The 19,850-nt window shown below is 44.3% G+C and overlaps 1 protein-coding gene across 1 annotated transcript; it reads left to right on the top strand.

Moving 5' to 3' along the window:
- Positions 1 to 2,163: 2,163 nt before the first annotated feature.
- LOC104071957 (calcium-regulated heat stable protein 1-like) lies at positions 2,164 to 19,038 on the top strand. Its single transcript, XM_009583832.1, has 3 exons — positions 2,164 to 2,473; positions 5,399 to 5,521; positions 18,705 to 19,038. The coding sequence occupies exons 1-3, from the start codon at positions 2,301 to 2,303 to the stop codon at positions 18,865 to 18,867; spliced, it is 459 nt and encodes a 152-aa protein (XP_009582127.1). The 5' UTR covers positions 2,164 to 2,300; the 3' UTR covers positions 18,868 to 19,038.
- Positions 19,039 to 19,850: the final 812 nt, after the last annotated feature.

Raw genomic sequence — 19,850 nt, 5'->3', positions numbered from 1 at the left:
TAATAGAAATTATGAGAGTTGAGGCCATTCATCTACTTTGGCCGTGGGCAGAGAACAAAAAGGGTATTTGTACAGTGAAATGGCACTGAATGTTCTACATCACTGTTTTATTTTATGTTTACAGAGCAGAGGGCACAAAAATAACACAAATGGGAACAATAACGTACGTTAGCACACTTCTAACTCCATTTAGCCTTCTTTGTTTGTAAATATTTTTGTGGTTCATCTGTGTTTTAAAGAAAGGAGGGAAAATTCTCCTGCCTCTCTACCCTTGTTTGAGGAAGGGGACAGGCAGTACTTTGTGGTTGGCTCTACTGTATTGCTGTGGATGGATGAATAGCTCTGCATTTTGCTTGTCACCTGACAAGCTGTTTTATATTTAGATTAGGAGAGAAAGCATGAGATTCTGAAAGCTGCATTTTCACTTGTGCAAAGGCCAGACCATGTGTGCTGAGTTATCAGAGTGAGGTTTTAATTGTTTCCTCTTATGTGTCCTGTGACTTATTACAGTCCTGCTATGTCAAACATGCATTCGTGGAAAGCAAGGCACCCCCAAAGGCGAGGTCTTTTGAAATCTGGGAGTCTTCCTCAGTACCAGCCAGCACGGCAGGTGTCTTTGGAGGGAGAGGAAGTTTGGAAAATCCCGATCCTTTGGAGTTGTCATCTTGGTCTCAGCTGAACGCTGTGCTGTGACGCTGGGCAGAGTATTAGCTCGTGGGTGGCAAACGCCATCCGTATTTGAAACGCCATCCGTAAAGCTGTGGTTTTGTTTTCAGCTGAGTTGTTGCTCTCGAGAACAGCGTGGAAAGCTAAAGCTGGTACACGAGGGAACATGACTATCCACTTCAACCTTCTCAGCACCCTGAGCAATTAAACACAAAAGCCTTTGTTCCCTGGTGACTTCATTCTTAAGAGGCCTTTTTAATTTTAGTCCTTAGTTTCGGGAAGAAATAATGAGAATTTGTCATTGACAAGAAGGCTGCATCTCTCAAATGTCATATGAAGGATCCACTCCATAATTCATGGGCTAGGGAGCGTAGGTGTCAAAAGGAGGGTGCGTAATGGATATGGGAGATTTCAGTTCAATGAAACTATTGGTCTTAAAGGCAGCTTTTCTTGCCTTCATGATATTTTCTTGACCCAGATCGCTACACTTTTTGCTAACTCATCCAGATATCCAGATATTTTTAGATTTTCTTAAGTAAGAGTGTGGCGGGTTATTGGTTATTTTCGTACAGCTTATTCCCCTTCCAGTGCGGATGGGGACTTGCACAGTAATATCAGGGCAGTGCTGCTTGATTTCTCTTCTTTCTGTCACTGCTGCACCTGTAAGCCATGCATTTGTGTATGTAGAAGTGCTGCTGTTTCTTATCAGTCCTTCTCTTTCCATGGATTCTGTGAGTTTTGCTTGTTGTGTGGTGAGATGCGTATCGCTGTTGATGTGCTGAGAAATCCTCTGCTGTAGGATGTGAATAAGAGCAAATCTGACCTGGGCTGCTGGGGGTCTGAATGCAAGTGTGGACTATTGGCTTCCTCGTTGCTGGAAGATTGTGGCAGACTCAGACCTACCAAAGGGGACTGCCAGATCTCTGCAGGCTGGAGGGGTCACCTCCTCACAGTCAGCCACTGCCTCCCGGCTTTGTCTGTGTTCCTGTCCTTGGCAGAGAAGATTAACTGTCTGACTCTGTCTGAAGTGAATTAAGGAGCATGGATTTTCTTCTTGCAGTCAAGCTGAAGGTGTTACGAGCTCTGATAGAGCTGTGCTAATAGCTGAGCAACAGCAACGAAGTTAGCATTGGTGATTGCAGAGCAACACTAACCTCCAGCAGCAGAGGTGCAGCCTTAATTTCAGCATTTCTTCTTCTAGTGTTTTTTTTCTTGTAACGCGTGTTTGTGTGCAGATGCAGGAGGCTCCTCTGTGCTGTCAGAGGTCAGACCCATCTGTCTGGGAGCCACGTGGGCACACCGATACCTAATGTTGGGACTGAGCTCTGTTTCAGGAGCCATTGCCTGTGAGTGAGGCAGGAGTAAGCAGATACGTGTTAGTTGTGGAGTAATCTGTTTTCAGTGGAGCTTCATAGTACAGCTTACAAAAGCTCTGAGGTTTAAAAATAAATAAAATGAACTCACTGACACAGAGCAGGAGCTTTTGGTGCAACTGTGTCCGTGTGTACGCCTGCAGGAAGTGAGTCATATTCTTACAAAATCATCAGCTGAAGAATTTGTGACTTTTATGACAATTCCCATTTTGGGCTAACTCAGATCTCTTCCTCTCTCTAGGTTTTTCTCAGGCATCAGGAATGTCTTCTGAGCCCACTTCATCCACCTCGCAGCAGTCCCCCACTTCTCCACCCTCACCCAGTTCTCTCCATCTGCCTGAAAACCGCAGGGCGAGAGATCGCTCCCCATCGCCCATGAGAGGGTACCTCATCCCCAGTCCGCTGCCCACTCGACGGACCAGGACGTTTTCAGCGTGAGTACTGGGAAACCTGCATTTCATAGACACAACCTTTGGGCAGAATGACCGGCCCCCTGCCGAGGTGAAGGGAGTCAGGAGGGACGGTTGTATCTGGAAGATGCTTTGGTATTTTACTGTTATCTCTTCTCCCTGAGGCCGCTAGACTTTTAGTCCGAATTGCCTGTAGGTTTTCAATGCTCTGTTTGCATAAAGGATGTTCAAAGTCTTTTCCACTCTTTAAGACCAGAGTTTTACAGGAAGGGGAAAATACACTGGGATTTTTCAAAACAGTTTCTTGTCTGAAGCTTTGCTTCACTTCAGAACGCTGGGTTGTGTCTCCTGACCAGTTCCTGTTCATGTTTCTTCATCAGCTCCACCTCCTCCTTTGGCACAACCTCTCTTCTCACTGCCCCTGAAGCACTGGACCAGACCTCCTGACACCTGTGCTCATCAGCCAGGTTACATTTTAGGGATGCTCCATGACCCTGTCACTTTTCAGAGGGCTTGTTTCCTTTCCCATTCAGCTTTCATATCTCCATCTTAAGATTGCTCAAATAGACCTGTAAAAGAATACGTTGGTTTTCAAGGTATGAACCCTGATCTCTTTGATTCTCTAAGATTATATGAGGTTTTCCATAAAATGAGATGAGGGTTGTTGCTATTTGTAGTTATTTGAGGTAGTGATCCTACAGCAGAGCTGGCTTTTCCTGAGCTTTCCTGTGGCCCCGTGGTGCCGTGCAGGCTCCTGGGAGCCCCCTGCCTGAAGGGAACTCCTCTGCAGCGCAGCAGCAGAGGATGGTATTGCAAGGTTTGGCTGTTGCAAAAAATGCCCATTGCCTGTGATGGGTCTCCCAGTGAGATGCTGACCTGCAGAATGCAATGTGGGCTTCTTTGTTAGTCTCAGTGGCCTTTGAATCAGGGTCTGAGGGTGTAACGGAAAGCTGCGGTCAATCCATTGCACTTCTGCCACAGTCTTGCAATTACTTCTGTGTAAGGGAGGTCTGGCAACGCCAAGTGAAACACTTGAAGTAAGATCTTGAACCCGCAGCTAGCCTATTTTGTGCTGCTTAATCTAGTTTGCGTGCTTTTTCCTTTTTGCTTCTTGCAGTGTTACCCAGCTCTTTTCTTAAGGAGTTATCCATGCGGATTTAAGTAGCATCAATCTCAATGATGCTTCATATTATTACTTCTGTATTCAAAATGAGGCGAAAAAGAACAGCAGCAGCAGAAGAAAAATTTATATGCTGTCAGTTCCAAAAGCCTTCAAATGCCCTAAACTTTGTAATGGAAGTAGATTGCTAAAAGGAACATAACTGACTTGATAATTGGGATTGCCCTTGAAAAGCAGTTCCAAGCTAGTGCTTGGAACTTGCTAGTGCCTCAGTGCTGTGTTAATAATGAACTCTTTGTAATTCTTCTCAGCTGTTAATCCTAGTCTGGTTCTTACAAAACTAAAGAATTTGTTATTTGGCTTCCACAGTTCTTTAATCATTAATTAGTGTGGGAATCTTGCTGTATTTGTTTGCCCTGAAAATCAAAATAGCTTTAATTTTTTTTTTTTTTAAGTGTCCTCTTTAAACAAGAGGAGCTCTAGGTGAGCTCTGGCCCCACAGTTGTATGGAAAAGACAAATGTGACAGGCAGTGGCTTACTATTCACTGGGATTATTTAATTTTGGTTTGTTGCAGGTGTGGGGCCTTATCCCCCACAGTGCTTTATCTCCTTGAAAAATGCAGTTGAACTTTAATGGCTTATTTAACACGGTGAGTGCTTTTCTGTGTAACAAGCACTTGTGGGGTCAGATATGTCGACAGCTTTATAGAGCTGGAAATGAAGTGATTTAATGAAGATTTCTTTTTTCTTTAACACTTTCAAGTATTTCTTTAGTGTTAGTTTGACTTAAGGAGCAGAGCTGTTACCACATTTTTTTAGTGATTTTATTTAGACTTCAGTAAACATTAAACTTTTGGGAAAGTGATGCCAAAATTGCCATGATGCATGTAACCAAATGGCAACACAATCACTTACTGAGTTTGAAGAATCGCACCAAAATCCTCTTCTAACGTGGAAGCAACCTACTGGATAGTCATGGCGTGAGAAGGTCCTGATCTAGTAACGCCTCTGTGTAAACCCCGTTAAGATGTCTAAAGCAGTTGGCTTCATTAATTAAAGTATTTGAGTGAGTTTGGGTCCCTGGAGATTCAACTCAGCGTATTTGACGGGGAAAAGGATTTAATCATGCAGTTTTCAGGATGGGTCTAGTTCTTTTCTTGGTGGCACTAAGTCATCCTAAAGGTTTGTCTTCAAATCTGTCTTGTTTTAAAATACAGGTCCCATGACAGCGGAGGAGGAGATCAGTCTTGAGTCTTGGTGTTATGCATACCAGTTAGGCTTTGTAGCCTGCTGGAGTCATTTGGAGGTGAAATACTGACCTCACTGGATCCTAGTCTGGCAGGATAACGATAGACATGCGTGCAGAAGGGGTGTGTGTATATGTATATACATACGTGTGTACACATTTATACATGTTTTTATGCACTGCATTCTCTCGATACTACATGCACACACTTACTGTTTTTGTGAAAGCGCATACAACACCTAGGTGCACATTGGTACTCCCGAGCTCATGAAAGGTGTAAGATGCTTACATTTAGTATAGTGTCTAAAGGAAAATTTGGCAGGGTGATAAAGCAGATGGATTCAAGATGGCAACCGATGGATTATAACGCTAGCAAACATCATTGTCCCTTAAAAAGGCTACAGGCAAAACGTGTCCAGTGTATGAAACTGAGTATTAAGAGCTGCTACAGAGGAGTATACTCACTGGGCATGAGTATTTGGACCATTGTGCTCTTTGCTTAGTGTGCTCTGGCTGACACACCTGGAAGCTGTTGCATCCGTGCTCCGCAGTGACCCGCTCTTTCTGTGCTTCCTTTTGCAGAACTGTGAGAGCATCGGAGGGTCCCATCTACAAAGGTGTCTGTAAATGCTTCTGTCGCTCCAAAGGCCATGGCTTCATTACCCCTGCAGATGGAGGGTCCGACATCTTCGTACACATCTCTGAGTAAGTCGTCTGGGTGGCCAAAGAAGGCTGGAGCTTTGGTTTGCCTTAATTAATGAATGCTTTTGACGTTTCAGATACAAGAATAGTTTATAATCTGTCAGCCTTACCTCAGCAAAGAGGAGTTATGCAGATGTTACTCGCAGTGATAGATGATGCTGTTCTTTTCCTGTATTACTATAAATCTGTTGAGTTAAAAACTAGAAGATGATCCTGTCAAATCTCTTAGAATAAGCTGTGCAGTTTCACCCAGACCCAGAAACTTGCATTTACCTGAAGCAAATCATCTGTGCAGTATCTAGTTTTAAAGATTTGTAACACTGAAAATTCACTACTTTTACTTTGCACTGCTTGTACCATTATTAAACTAAAGGTTAATTATCTTTACTGTTGTCCTGGTTTCGGCTGGGATAGGGTTAAATCTCTTCCTAGTGCTGTGTTTTGGATTTAGTATGAGGAGAATGTTGATAACACACTGATGTTTTCAGTTGTTGCTAAGTACCCTCCTAGTCCAAGGACAGCTCCCATGCCTACTGACTGAGCTAGGTACACAAGATGGGAGGGAACATAATCAGGACAGCCAGCCCAGCTGGCCAACGGGGTATTCCATACCATGTGACGTCATGCTCAATATATGAATGGTAGGCGTGATCCAGGAAGTAGCAATCGCTACTTGGTTATCGGTCAGCGCGGGTGGTGAGCAATTGCATTGTGCATCACTCATTTTGTATATTTTATCATTATCATTATTATTTTCTCTTTTCTGTTCTATTAAACTGTCTTCATCTCAACCCACGAGTTTTTCTCACTCTTACCCTTCCGATTCTCTCCCCGTCCCACTGTGGGGGGAGGGGGAGTGAGTGAGCGGCTGCGTGGTATTTGGCTGCCTGCCAGATTAAACCATGACAACTGTTAAGAAAAGTCATGCTTTATTACTTCCTTGAATTTATCTAGCTTCAGTTTTGAGCATTTTATAGCTAAAGCTTTCTCTGTTAAAGGGTTCATTAGTACCTCCACTTTTTTGCCTTGAACGCACTGAGGACCATCACCTCTGAACCTACCTTTTGATAAACTAAACAGATTAAGCTCTTCAAATCCCTCACTGAGAATTTTTTCTCCAGTCTAAAAGAGTCTTTCCAGTCTCTTTTCTAAGTGTACTGTAGAATTTAAATATGATTTTAAAACAATACACTGTATGCATACTTTCAGTATACGGAGATAAAATCTCCTCCAGACTCCTGCTCTGTTTCTCTTTCTGCACATCCCATAATCGCATTAGCCCTCTCGTCCCTAGTCTTTTGCCGAGTTGCTTATCTGCTCTGACCTCAGCATCCGTTGCGGCGTCAGAGTTTGGTGCGGTCCCAGATACAGTCTGGCATCCCCGACAGCAGTGTTTGCATTCCTTGTTCCTAGATGTATGACTTTGTATTTGGTTGCACTGCAGCACGTCCTACTTGAATAGGCCCTGCCTGCCAAGGGATACAGGTCACGCTCCGTGGCTGCACTGTCTTATTTATTGCTTGGCTAATCTGCAAGGTTTAATAGACAATTTTATATTTGTTTCTAGATTGAGATGTTGACCAGCATGGGGGCTGAAACTGGTCTCTGAGGGCGTGTATTAAGATTGCTCAATATTTATTCTTCAATAACCTCTTTTAGATCTATCGCCAGTTTTTAGTCTACGTATTGTTACAGTGCTGAAGCTCTATAATCCTTATTTGTTCATTGGAGTGGTTATCCAGTGATAAGTCAACAAAAGCCTTACCAAAATTATTCACATTGCCCCAGCTATTGTTCCTGCTTGTGTGTGTAGCGCATGTCCTTGGAGAAGGAGCATGTTGGCCTTCTTCCAGTTTTCTGAAACGTTACTGCATGATGGGCGTTGGCAAGCCGAAGCTTTTTAGGACTCGTGGCTGCAAATGGGCTGAGTGGTCTGACTTAGGTGTTCAACCCAAGGAAATGTTATTTAATACCTTCTTTTTCTTTTGTCTAACACAAATGCACAATTTCTCCTTATTTTCTGAATAACTTAAAAATAACATTTTTTTATATCACAGTTTACAAATTTTACTGTGAACATCTAGTCTGACCTATACAGTTACTTGAATTCTCAGCCCTCTAATGAATTCTTTTTAAGGAACTGTCTTTTTTCCTCTACATTTTCTCTTCCAATTAGTTCGATAAAATTTTCTTCAGTTATGTGAAATTAACCCTTTTAAAACCCTAGAGATAACTTTTTGTTTGGGGCTGCCCTTTGTTTGTCTACACAAAACGTGAACTAATCTTTCAGGTGTTCCCCAATTCCTATCCTATGGCCCAACACATCTTTCTGTCTGGGTCCAAACCCCAGTTCTTGATTTTGGGTACACTAACTGCTCCTACCCTCAATCTCCCTCCAATCAGCTATAATTCTTAGAAACTCCAGTGATGTTTTTCTGTTCGGCTATTTAAGACTCCCATATGTCTCCTATACTGAAATCCTTCATGACATTATGAAAAACACTTTTTGTCTGCTCTGATTTTGGTGGTCTGTGCGAGAGGCCCCCTCTCACAGGAGTCCCCTCTCGTGGGCTGTGCTAGTTGGCGTATCGATCCCGTCTGCTTTCAAAATGCTTTGACTGTGAGCCATCAATAAGCTGTATTTGAGTAATTGTGCCCTGAAAGTGGCGTGCCACCCTCCCCTTTCTTCCACCCACTCGATCTATCCTAAAAACACTATTGAACGAGTCACCAAGTTGTGAAAGCTCATGGGCAACCACGCTTCTTGATGTATTTTCAGCATGTTTATTTTGCTGACGCGTGTCCACTTCTCTGCGTGCTCTCGCCCTCACCCAGCCGTGCCCTCGGGCCGCCCTGCACGGGAAAGCTGGAGCAGATAAAGGATGAGCGGGGAAGAGCTGCTGTGTGGACGGGCTCTGGCCTGCTCAGGTACAACCTTCAGCCTGAGCTCCGGCTTCCCAGGTCTCCACTTAGTGCCCTACCTGCTGGACCAGGCTGCTTCTCTTCATTTTTAGTTACTTCATTTCAAACTAATGCTCATGCGGGTGGGGAGCTCTGTGTGCCGTGCTGCAGTACGCTGCAGTCTTTCTCCAGTATGGCAGCTCTCTGAAGTTTACTGTAGGTGAGAAGGTTGGAGGGGACCTCCTCTACACTGTCCGCTGCTGGAAGGCGCCTGTGCCTTTCTGGCAGATGCTTTACCCAACGCACTCTTAACAGTCCGAGTGCTGGGGATCCACTGCCTCCCTGGGTGATCTCTTCCTGTAATTAACAGACCTGGCTCTTAATTGTTTCTGATATTTAACTGACATCTCCCTTGCTTTCAATGTGGCCCTTCACTCCTCTTTCCATCTCCACAGCAGGTAAATGATGCCTTTGCTCTTTAAGCCTATAATTTATGTGTTCAAAGACTGTTTTCCTTGTTCCTTCAGGCACATTTTAGCAAGGTTAGTTCACGTGAATTTTGTAGAACTGAAGGATGTGCTTTGTGCAACTTTTCCAGGGTCAATTCTGTTCCTTTGAAGCCAACGGGATTTTTTTTCTATTGAACCAGGACTGGGCCACTGTTTTAAATGTTTCTTATGTAGGTACTGTCTCAGAACTTAAATTCAAAAGTAGCTGATGTTTCTGCCTCAACCTGTTAGTTAAAAGTGCTATTATTGAAGTACTGAAGGTTTTAGCACATTGTGTTCTTTAATTACTCTGAGTGTATTTGAATTGTTGGAAACAGCTTTTAGTGCTAGAGGGTGATGGTATCACTGTCTTAATTCTGATGCAATGCAGCACTGGAAAGATGAATTAATAATGCCTTTCATTTCTGTTTATTTCACAGTGAATTAGAAACATTGCTCTTTATTAATGGGAATTGCTTATCGCAGCAGCATTCTGTAACCATCACTGTGGCTCAGGGGACTCCAATGACTCTGGTTTGGGTAGTGTGAGTTTTGAGATACTGCTTATGTTTATCACGTGATTCTTTTCTACCTATTTTACTCAGTTAGACCTGAATGTGAGAGAGACATCAATCTGTTCACTGCCTCAGTGCGTTATAGGCATCTACTTGTGAAATGAAAGAGGATTGTTTCTCCTGAACCAGTTCTGCCTGAAAGCTAGGATTTCAGGAATGTGGATAAAATGGTATGCCAGTTTGGATTCGGCAAGATAGACTGTTCCTCTGTGTTCATCACTAAGCCGTGATGATTAGCAAAGGTTTTGAGCATTGGGACCAGCTGCCTATCTTGCAGATTAATATGATTTTAAACATAAAAATTTAATTTGAGGAATTAATTTTTTTTTCTTCTCTAAGCTTTGGGGAGCTGTAAGGTTACACTTCAGTGAAAATGTCTTCCGTAAAATGGGATGTCTGTTTCCCATAGCTTTCCATTTATTTTTGTAAGATAATAACACTTAGCATGGCGTTTCCACTTCCATAAGTGAGCATTAGCCTTAAAATAAGGTCAAATATATGTGGCATTCAAAAGCTTCTTCACTTGGCATCTGCAAAATTTTACATTTCAGTATCTGTGTGAGAGTTTAAGGTGAATGTGGGCATGTGGACATGTTTTATGAGTGGACCTTGCAGCAAAGCTGCGTTACTGTGAAGCTGGACTTGTCAGGTGTGGGTAGATATACAGTATAAGAAACGCCAGCTTGAAATGCAGGTTTTAAAGGTGTTTTTTGTCTGTGTGGCTTTGTCTGTTTTAACGAGTGGCTCTGAAGACTGCAGAGAAGATGGGATTTGGGTTTTGATAACACTTGGAGCCAGTTCTCCTTTCTAACTGATTAGGTACAAATGTACAAAACTTTACAATTAACCAGGGCAGCCTGGAGTTCTCTGGAAATGCTGACACTGATAGGTGGTAGCGTTTCCTTTTGAGCTTCCTCATGTGGCAGGTAGAGGCATGGTGGCAGCTCTGGTGACAGTCACCGCAGGTGGCGGCAGCTTCCTGGCAGCACTCATGGCACCTTCTTGGGTCCGTCTGCGGGTAAAGCACCTGCGGCTGAAACCTTATTCCACAACTGCAACACTGATGATGCTTGAGATGGACAGACTAGAGCCAGCTCACGCACGCCGACCTGAGCGGCCGTTCCTGCCTGCCAGCCAGCCAAAGGTGCCAGCCACAGGCTCACTGCCGCTTTCTACACTGCATGCACAGCGAGTCCTGCTTCCTTGCGTTTACTGGAAACACTTCTCAAGTTGGTGTAAACAACTAGGAAGATATTACGGCTCGTTGAATGTGGTGAGATTTTGGTTTTCTCTGTTTAATACTTCACCCTTCTCTGGAACAAAAGACAGAATGTGCTTGCTAGTAGTGAGTGTAAAACCCTAGCTGGCAAGCATGGGGATGGAGGAGGTGCTGAGATGGTAATTCCAGATAATGTCTCTGGACAGCTGGAGGCAAAGGCAAATTCATTTGCCTGGAGTGAAATTTTTAAAAAGCCCTTAATTACATTTTTAATAGAGACGTGTTCTGTTAATGCTTTCATTTCCACCAGCCTTTATCATGATCCACTGTCACCAAATTGATGGTGCTATTGTAGCATCAGTGCTGAGAACTGTATCCTGGATATCTTACCTCCTCTGCTGTTGTGTCATAGCGGGAGTAAGTCAGCTCTCACAAATAGGAGCCGGTTTGGTTGTTACTGAAGTGTAACAGCTCTGGTGGCTTCAGTTTCACTCTCGTGCCACTCTTCCTGTAGATGTGGCATGTTTCCGGGGTGCAGACGGGGAATCCCTGCAGTGCTGCCCGTTGAGGTGCAGCTGCCTGTACAGACAGGTTCATATCAGCTCGCCTTCCAAAGGGGGTCCTGAGGGCACGGACCAAGGGGGCTGGGGGGAGGTGGGGTGTGGGTGCCTATAGCGGCAGATCGAATGGTGTGCTTTAGAGCACTGCGTAAGAATCCCACTCTTCTGCTTTCCCAGTGTATTTGGGAGCGCGCACATGATGGATACTCATTTACTCTCCGGGATTTTGCATTTGATTGGGATTTGGCCTGAAGCCTGTGTAGCTGCAAGGGCAAGGCAAGGAGGTAGTTCACCTGAGAGCAGTGACGAATGAATGGCCGCACTCTTGTTTTTTTAAAGATTTTATTTTGCAAAAGCAGCTGATTTAATGGAACAGAAAAAACACGTGCAGTGCTTGTGGGTTTTCTGCAGTTTGCTAGTACTTGACTCTGAAGGGGAAGATGCTGCATTGCAGACAGGCCTTCAGGCTGTCTTTCAGGCTGGATTCCTGACCCCATACTTAATGACGGCTTTGGAGAATTGATGCTATACTTCCCCCGGGATGTTGACACACAGCACCCTTGAGTCCCTGGAGAGATCCTGAGTTTGCTGTGCTTTGCTTGTGCATTGTGGTGTGATCTCAGGAGATCATGCTTATAGTGCCTGTAGCTCAGGAGTACTGAACAGAAGAGAAGTGGTCTCTCATTGGGCTCCCAGGTGGGGATACGTCCCATTCTGCTGTTGCAGCTCAGTTTCTGGCTCTGCTGGAGATGTGCTATCAGCCGCATCTTCCTGCAGGGAGGAACCTAGCTGCGTCCTTGCTGCTATTCTGCTGCATTGGGGAGCTGGCTTTGAGCTTTTCATGTCCATGGAGACATGATCTTTTGACGCTCCTTTCTTTCCTCTGATTTTCTGCCAGATCACTATGTTTAATGCAAAGCATTAATGCCACATCTCTTCTTCTAGCTCTTCTGTGATGCTGTTCTTCTGGTGGAGTGTAACAATATGGGTTGGAAATTAACTGATAATTATAAACAAGCTGAGCGCTGAATCTGAGCTGAGAGAATGAACCTTTCCGGCCTCTCTGCCTTTTCTGTGAACTAGCAGCAAAACAGTTTCTGTTGGCTGCCACCGACTGCTCTGGGGCTGCCAGGAAGGCAAATCTGAGCTTTCTGATTTCCTTCAAAATACTTAAAGCACTTGATGACATAGCTGCTTTGGGCTGCACACTTCCTTCCTGACGTGCTCCCTTTCTGGTGCCTTGCTGAATCTGTTGAAGCGTCTGAAATAAGTAGATTATCTGGGGTGGGGAGGAGAGGCAGCAGAATACTGGATCTTACTTGAAGAGGGGTTTGGAAATGAGTAGAACATGGATAGTCTTTTCCTAAGGGTTCCCCACACACCCCCAGTTGGCTCAGAAAACTCACTTCTTGCACAGGTGCATGCAGGAGAGCCAGCTTGCTGTGGGCATGATTGTAGCAAAACCTTCCCAGAATCTCCACCTAAATGATACAAACTGTAACAGGTGAAAGCGAAGACTTATACTCTACCTGCAAGCCAGGCAGTGGGCATTGAAGACAACTGTGGCCACCTGGGGATGGAGGTTCTTTGTGGCTAGTGAGCACAGAACATAACTGCCCTGGGCTTTGGTTTCCAGATGCAAACAGTAGGTATTATTGTGACAGGATCCAAGTTGGATGCTTGCAGAAACAGGCATCTTCTGTTCCTGTGACTGAGTCCACGTAGGCATCCTTGGAAAGCCCTGCCTCTTGTGATCACCACTTTCTTCCTCATGGCGCGTGGTGTGCTGCCTGGTGTTGAACTAGCTGCTGAAAGTAGATACAGAGCCATAACTATCCTGAATGTGGATTCAAAAACCACGACTAGAGATCTCAGTAGAGAACTGGGCAAGAGGATGATGCATCTGCTGTACTGGGAGGGAAGTGCAGCTTCTCTCCTAGACAAGGCAGCTCCTGGGAAGATCTCTCTGCTGTGGCACAGAGACCAGGGCAATCCCGTAGCAGAGACCTTGGATATTAACAGCTGGGATTCTTCAGTGTTTGGACTTCTTTCACACTTGCCTGTCCCAGTTACGAGTGTGGCTGGTGGGTGAGAGGCAGCCCTGCTTCTGCGTTGCCTGCCAGCAACCTAGATAAGGTCATTGCTGGCTTTGCTGATGAATGCTGGAGCTGTCAGCTTACCCCAGGACTGCATGGGAGGGCATTCGGGATTAGTAACTCATAATAGTTCATTGTTCTGTCATGTCCTGCTGTTTAATAAAAATACGGGTTTCCTGGGAGGTGTGTTGAGGTGTTACATGAGCTTTAAGAAGCCCACAAGATAATACAGCCCATTGATCCATGGGAAGCAGCTACGTGGTGTGATCCATGGCAGGCTGGTTGACCAGCGAGGCTCTGAATTCACTGAAAACTCTTATTCAAAAATGTTTCCATGTGACTTAGTCTTTGTCCCAAGAGGTTTAACTAGAGCCCTGGAATATGAATAGCAGCTGTGAGAAGGAAGAACTAGAACATTCCTTATTTAGGTAATTTCCTAATACCCTCCCAGTTCTCTAAAAATAGTGCAGGATAAAATGCTCCACCGTACCAGTGTTGGGAAATGGGTGTTGCTGGATAATCTAAAACTCACTCTATTGTGTCTCACTCTGACACTAAAAGTAGGAAAGCATTTCCTATTTTTAGCTTAATTTGTTGAAGTGTCTTAAAGTTCCTGGATACATAGATACCCATTATTTTGAATAGAACATGCATACCAATCTCTTAAATAGCAGTGAAAATCTCCACCTTCCTCTAGATCAACATTTAATGTATAGTTAGGGTAAAAGTAAAAAATACAGATCTAAAAATATTCAATCAATATATAATATCAAAAAAGTCCATGTTTAACTTCCTCTACCAAATTACCCAGGTAACTTAGACAGTATATAGAGTGGCTGTTGTAGGCTCAATCTGTTCCAAGATCTCTGTTTACTTTCTCTGATCTTTTCCAGTTAATTTCCCTCCCAGCGCTTAAGGCAATTGCTTCCTGATGGAGTATCTTCCCGCAGCTTTGTGTCGGGCTATGCCTCCAGTGCCATACCATCTCATCACCTTTCAAGTGCCATTGTATTGTTCTTTCTTGACACCACCAGAAGTACTGCACAACCTGGATGTTGTTTGTTCCTGCTTCTAAGCATCACGTAGCGATAACAATGCTGGAGTAAGTCTGCATCTATCCCAGAAGTAGCATTTGGTGGGCAAACACTGTGCTGGGAACACTGTTCACAAACAGGTTTGCTCAGGCTGCAAACTAAGACCTTTGTCCTCTCGCTTTTCATGTGCACTGGGGGCAGTGAGTTAATAATCTCATATTCGGTAGGCACCAAGAGTAACTGGTAATCAGAAAGCTGCATGAAAGAAAAGAATATCTGATCTGTGGGAGAAAAGTTTAAAGGCCAGAAGCAGAAAATGAAATTTGAGCTGTTTGTGTGGCCACAACCTTTCTAGACAGCTGTGCAAAGGACAGGCCTGGTCTTGATGAGGTAAGGTCACCTCAACAAGCAAGGAAAGAAATAAGACAAACTAGGGGGCGAGAAGAAGCCATGCTGGGGTTGCATGAGGTTTTATCACAAGCTTCAGTCTCTTGTAGTGTCAGTTTGGATAAGGAAAGAAACCAAGAAAGGATCTAATGCTGTCAGCATAGCATTCGGTCCTGTAAGAAGTGCTTTCTAGTGGAGAAAAGTGTACCTTTCTGGGTAATGCTTAGGGCTGTGCAGATTTTGGGGCTAATGTGATCTGTTTAGAAGAAAGAACAGGAGTAATTAACCTCATGATTCAAGCGTAAGAAATTTGGGTCAGCAGATGTTTTTGTTTGTTTTGGTTTTGGACAGTACTCCAAAGCGCTAACAAGTGCTGAGGGATGCAGTGGCTCTCAGTTATAGCTGAGAGTGTGTCCTCCAGTCTGGGTCAGCCCCTTTGCTTCTCCTCTCCCTGACTGCAGCCCGATGTACGTTAGGCATACTGTTTCTCTGTGTGTACTGATGCACTTGTTCTTAGTTTCCTGAAAAAACAGGACCACTTTGGTTACCAGGACACCCCAAAGGGTGTCAGAATATATTCATATTTCAATTTTAAACCAAACTCAGGCCAGCAAAACCCCCATCTTTTTTAACACTCAAGCTGTACTTCTTCCTCGTTTGAATTTGAAGATTCAAGTGATAACTAATTTATCTCTGTTTTTCAGGAGCTTAAAACACTGCCTTTGTGTATTGGCACTAATGATTTTATTTAATACAGTGTTTCAGGAGATGGTGTGAATCCACTTTCCTTCTACATTAACCATACCTACTGGTATCTTTTGCAGATTTCAAATGTTTATTTCACTAACTGCATCTCATCCTGTTTTACAGGAGCTTTTAAAGAACATGTAAGGTTCCTGTTTGTTAAAAAAACCTTTCAGCCAAATACAAGATCCCTTCCTGGGCAGGGCATCCGTTTCATTTGATGCCTGCAAAGTGGTGACTCTGATCTCCCCGCTCACTGGGCGCGTTCATCCTCTGTGCAGGAATCAAAGGCAATACCTGGGGCTGTGGAGTGGGCGGCTGTAATGTCAGGAGGAGATGCTGCTTTAGTTGCAGCCCCACGTAACTGCTCTGCCTGTGCTCCCTGAAACACTGTCTGCAGCTGGTCCCAGTGCTCGAGGCCACATGAAGAAACATGTTTCATTACGACTTGTTCCAGTGGCTCAGCTGTACTTGAGTCAGTGTAGACTTTCCGCTTCGGCTCGTATTGTCTATGTTCATTACATCTGAGCTGGGAAATGTTTCTGCTCACTGTGTTTTGCTAGTCCCGTGTTCCTTTGCATGGATAAAATGTCTGTGCAGTATTGCCTTCCACTGAAAGATGCCACCTTCCTCAGGTGGGACTGACATCCTGCATGGGTTGTGTTGTGAGTTACTGCTCATGGCACTGTGGTTTTAGCTCAATAGCAACAATTTTTTTGGCAACAAGGGATCATTCAAGAGATTCAAGTGGGAAAGATAATGTCATTTTTTTTACATGGCATTTCTATTTTCACTCGTGGTTTGACCCTCTCTTGTGTCTCTTCTTGGGGCTTCGTGTCCACTTGTCAGGCTCTGAGACAGTACAAGTAGCATCTTCTCATCCTTGCTTGAAATCCTCTACTTTAAAATCAGGGTAAGCTGCAGAGAATTTGGTGGCAAATTTGGTGGTAAAACAGGTAAACTAATCTCTGCTCCTGAAAGGACATTAAGTATTGGGTATGCAACCCCTTCACACCTGAAGAAATCTTAAACCTGTTAGAAATGGGGAAGGTAGGGTATAAACGAAGGCAGTAACTGAAGAGGACAGCCACAACAAGAGACTAGATGGGGGAGCTTGAACATAGTCTGTCCAGGGTGATACAGGGCTGGGCTGACAAGTTGGCCTGGAGACTTTGGAAGTAAATAAAGGTCAGTCGGATCAGCCTGCATGGGGAGGAAAGGGCTGTCAGGTCTGATGAAGGAGGCTTTCTCTTGACTTTTCTGTAAATATTGTTTCTGCCTTCAATATACTGCCATTTTCCCAGGCACTGCTCTGGAGAGTTCAGCTTAGGACATGCTCTCTTGGGTCTGATTCCCGCAGTCACAGGCAGCCCTGGAGTAGGGGTTTAGCCCAGGGAAATAAAGTCTGAAGGACATGTGTTTCAAGCCACAGGCCTTGGGAATGCCTTTGACTCCTCATAGCAGGTTTTAGATCCATATTTAGATACAGGAACATTTTCAATATCATGTTGATACAATCAGTGAGCAACCAATAACTTGTTCTGAATTTCCCATGGGAGAAGCTATAATTTATGGGTTAGTTTTAGCTTCCCCTGTACATGCCTGCTTACCCCGTCTCATCCCTGAGTACAGGCTGCTTCTGCTCAGCCACAGCCCGATGCACCAGCTCCCTGAGCAGCAGTCGCCATGCACAAGTCAGAGGGGAGCAGAAGCTGAGGCAGCCCTTAAAGGGGAAGGGTAGGGGAGAGGCAGTGCAGGAGACGAAGCTGAAGCAGTTTTGCGGAATTGGGGGAGAGGCGAAGTCTAATGTAAAGTTACAACTGGCAGTGACAGTATATTTACCTCCTGTCAGTCCTGCCAGTCTTTCCTGCAATAGAAAAGCCATAACAATAATGGGTCACAAGATGAGAGTAAATACGAAGGGCACTGCTAAAATCTTAGGTCCGTGCAATAGCAGAAACATTTGTGGGGTGGAATTCCTGGGTGGTGTGAGTATGCTCCCAGTATGCTCTCAGTGAAGGCAAATAACAAACTCAGTGGTGTTCATCTGTTCACAAATACAAATGCTGCTGAGAAACACTGAAAAAACCCTCAAACAACAAGAAATCTAGAGCCTAGGTTGTCAGAGAAGGGGAACCTGAGCATGGGATCGTGTAGGTATATTTAAAGAATGGTGAAGTAGCATCCTTTCTGCTGTCAGAGAATCATGGCAATGCAGGTTGGAAGGCATCTCTGGCTGTCTTCATTGGCGCATGCTGGGATTTTTATTAAAAAGCTCTCATCTTGAACGCAGCGGTAGAAGCAAGGAAGGCTGTTACCCTGTGCAGTTCTCTGTTTCATCGGTACATAGTTCTGGACAGAAGGTGACAGTCCTTTTGCCGTTTCCCACTGTTTCCAGGTAAGGACTCGCATGCAGTAACAAACGCACAGTGCGAGTCCTCCAGCACCCCACATCATCATGCTGGTAGAGGCCAGGTGGGAGTGAGTGACTCTTGGAAATCTTCCTCAGTGCTGGATGCTGGAGGAGAGTTTCTGAGGTGTAACATGTCAGGGTCACAGAACTCTCTTTTTTCACAGCAAGTAATTTTGAAGTATGCCACACTGTGTCTTACTTGGGCTCTTTTTTTTTTTTTTTCATACCTCAGATGAACTATGTTATGGTGGAGTAACCTAAAGGTAAAATCAATGACTGCCATGGTACAACCCTTCTTATAAAAAACAAAAAGGCGGGGGAGGAAGCTTCAGAAGCATGAGAGGAGAAAAAAAAAAGATCAACTTCCTATAGTTTAAAAAAAAAAACCCCAAACGAAGTGCCAAACAGTGTCAGCCCTGCCCTCTAGTGCTGCCAGGGAGTAAAGTTGTTGCGTGGTTCATAGCAATGTTGTCCATGATCACGCTCAGCTCGTTATCTTTTAAGGCATATTAGAGTGTGGTTTTTTGTGTTTGTTTTTGGTTGGTTGATTGGTTTTTTTAGGGGGCGAATGGTGGTGTTTATAGTGTTTTCATAGGACTTTGCTGCAAGACAACCAAAATAAACCTCAAGCTTTAGTGGATGATGGGCTCTATAAAAAAAACCTGAAGTATCTTGAGCACCTAAGATAATCATTATGATAAAAATTTAAACAGGCTGCAAAAAAGAGTGTTTATGTGATTCATGATTAACTGAAGCTTCCCCTCCACAGTATTGAAGGCGAGTACGTTCCCGTGGCAGGTGACGAAGTCACCTACAAGATGTGCACCATCCCACCGAAGAACGAGAAGCTTCAGGCAGTGGAGGTGGTGATTACCCATCTAGCTCCTGGAACCAAGCACGAGACCTGGTCGGGGCACGTCGTCAGCTCCTGAGACGTCCCGGACAGAACGCGGCCACTGCCTGCGTGGTCACTGCTCAACAACTGGCTGCAGGAGACCTGTCCTAAGAATATTCTACGTATTGTGCGGGAGGAAATACTGCATTGTTAATAAAGCAGAAGTAGGCCAAAATTACCATTTTTATAGCTGGCCTCAAAAAAAAAAAAAAAAAAAAGGCAATTCAGATGCTAATGAAAAAAATCTATCGTAATGTGTTTACAAAAAACATATTTTAAAGAGACCTAGTTTGTGTGCTTGGTGGAGGGGGGAGGTTTGGTTTTTCTTTTGTCTTGTGAACTGATTCCAGTAAATGCTCAGGGGAATCGGGGAGAGGTTTGAAGGAGAGCTCTTCTAGGGCAGACGGCCGTAGCAGAGGCACGGCTCCGAGGCCCCGGAGGTGCTCCCTTGTGCTGCTCTTCTGTAAGGGCTGGAGTACACTTCTTGCTGATAACAGTGCCTGAATGCCTTGGCTTGAGAAGGGGAGAGAGATTTGTTTTCCTCATGGAAGGAAGTTTGCAAACAGAGCAGCTGCTGCAGGGTGGAAAATCTCCATCTGGTGGTTATGCTCTGATGGCCATGGCTGGGTGCCCTTCAGGTGCACTGTTTGCAAAAGGCATGTCTGCATGTGTGTGGAATATTGTGGTTTTAAAGCCTGGGTTGTTTGTGAATTTACTTAGGTGCCTTGATGGTTGATTAGCAACAGATTGTATAGGCCAGTATTAAAAAAAAAAAACAACAAAAAAAACCCCCACCAAACCAAAATTTAAAAAATTTGCTTTAAGGTAAGTGGTAGAAAGCTGTAGAGTAGCGGATACTTCATAGCCTCTGACTGTGTCTGAATTTAGACAAAGCTGAAGATTACCTTCTTGATTGCATATAGCTGAATGTCTGCCATGGTATTTCACTGGGCAGGCAGAATAACTGTACTTCTGAAAAGCAAGTTATATGCTGTTCAGATGACTAAAAGTTCAGATGTA

The sequence above is a fragment of the Fulmarus glacialis genome, unplaced genomic scaffold, assembly GCF_000690835.1.
Source record: "Fulmarus glacialis isolate BGI_N327 unplaced genomic scaffold, ASM69083v1 scaffold27208, whole genome shotgun sequence".
Taxonomy (NCBI): domain Eukaryota; kingdom Metazoa; phylum Chordata; class Aves; order Procellariiformes; family Procellariidae; genus Fulmarus; species Fulmarus glacialis.
Note: the sequence above shows the minus strand (reverse complement) of the source record. Positions and strands in the feature narration are given on the sequence as shown.

Bases quoted from the DNA above. Each gene is read 5' to 3' on its own strand.
- LOC104071957 (XM_009583832.1), top strand. From the start codon at position 2,301: ATGTCTTCTGAGCCCACTTCATCCACCTCGCAGCAGTCCCCCACTTCT. The intron at 2,474-5,398 runs GTGAGTACTGGG...TTCCTTTTGCAG, and splicing joins CGGACCAGGACGTTTTCAGC to AACTGTGAGAGCATCGGAGG. The intron at 5,522-18,704 runs GTAAGTCGTCTG...TCCCCTCCACAG, and splicing joins ATCTTCGTACACATCTCTGA to TATTGAAGGCGAGTACGTTC.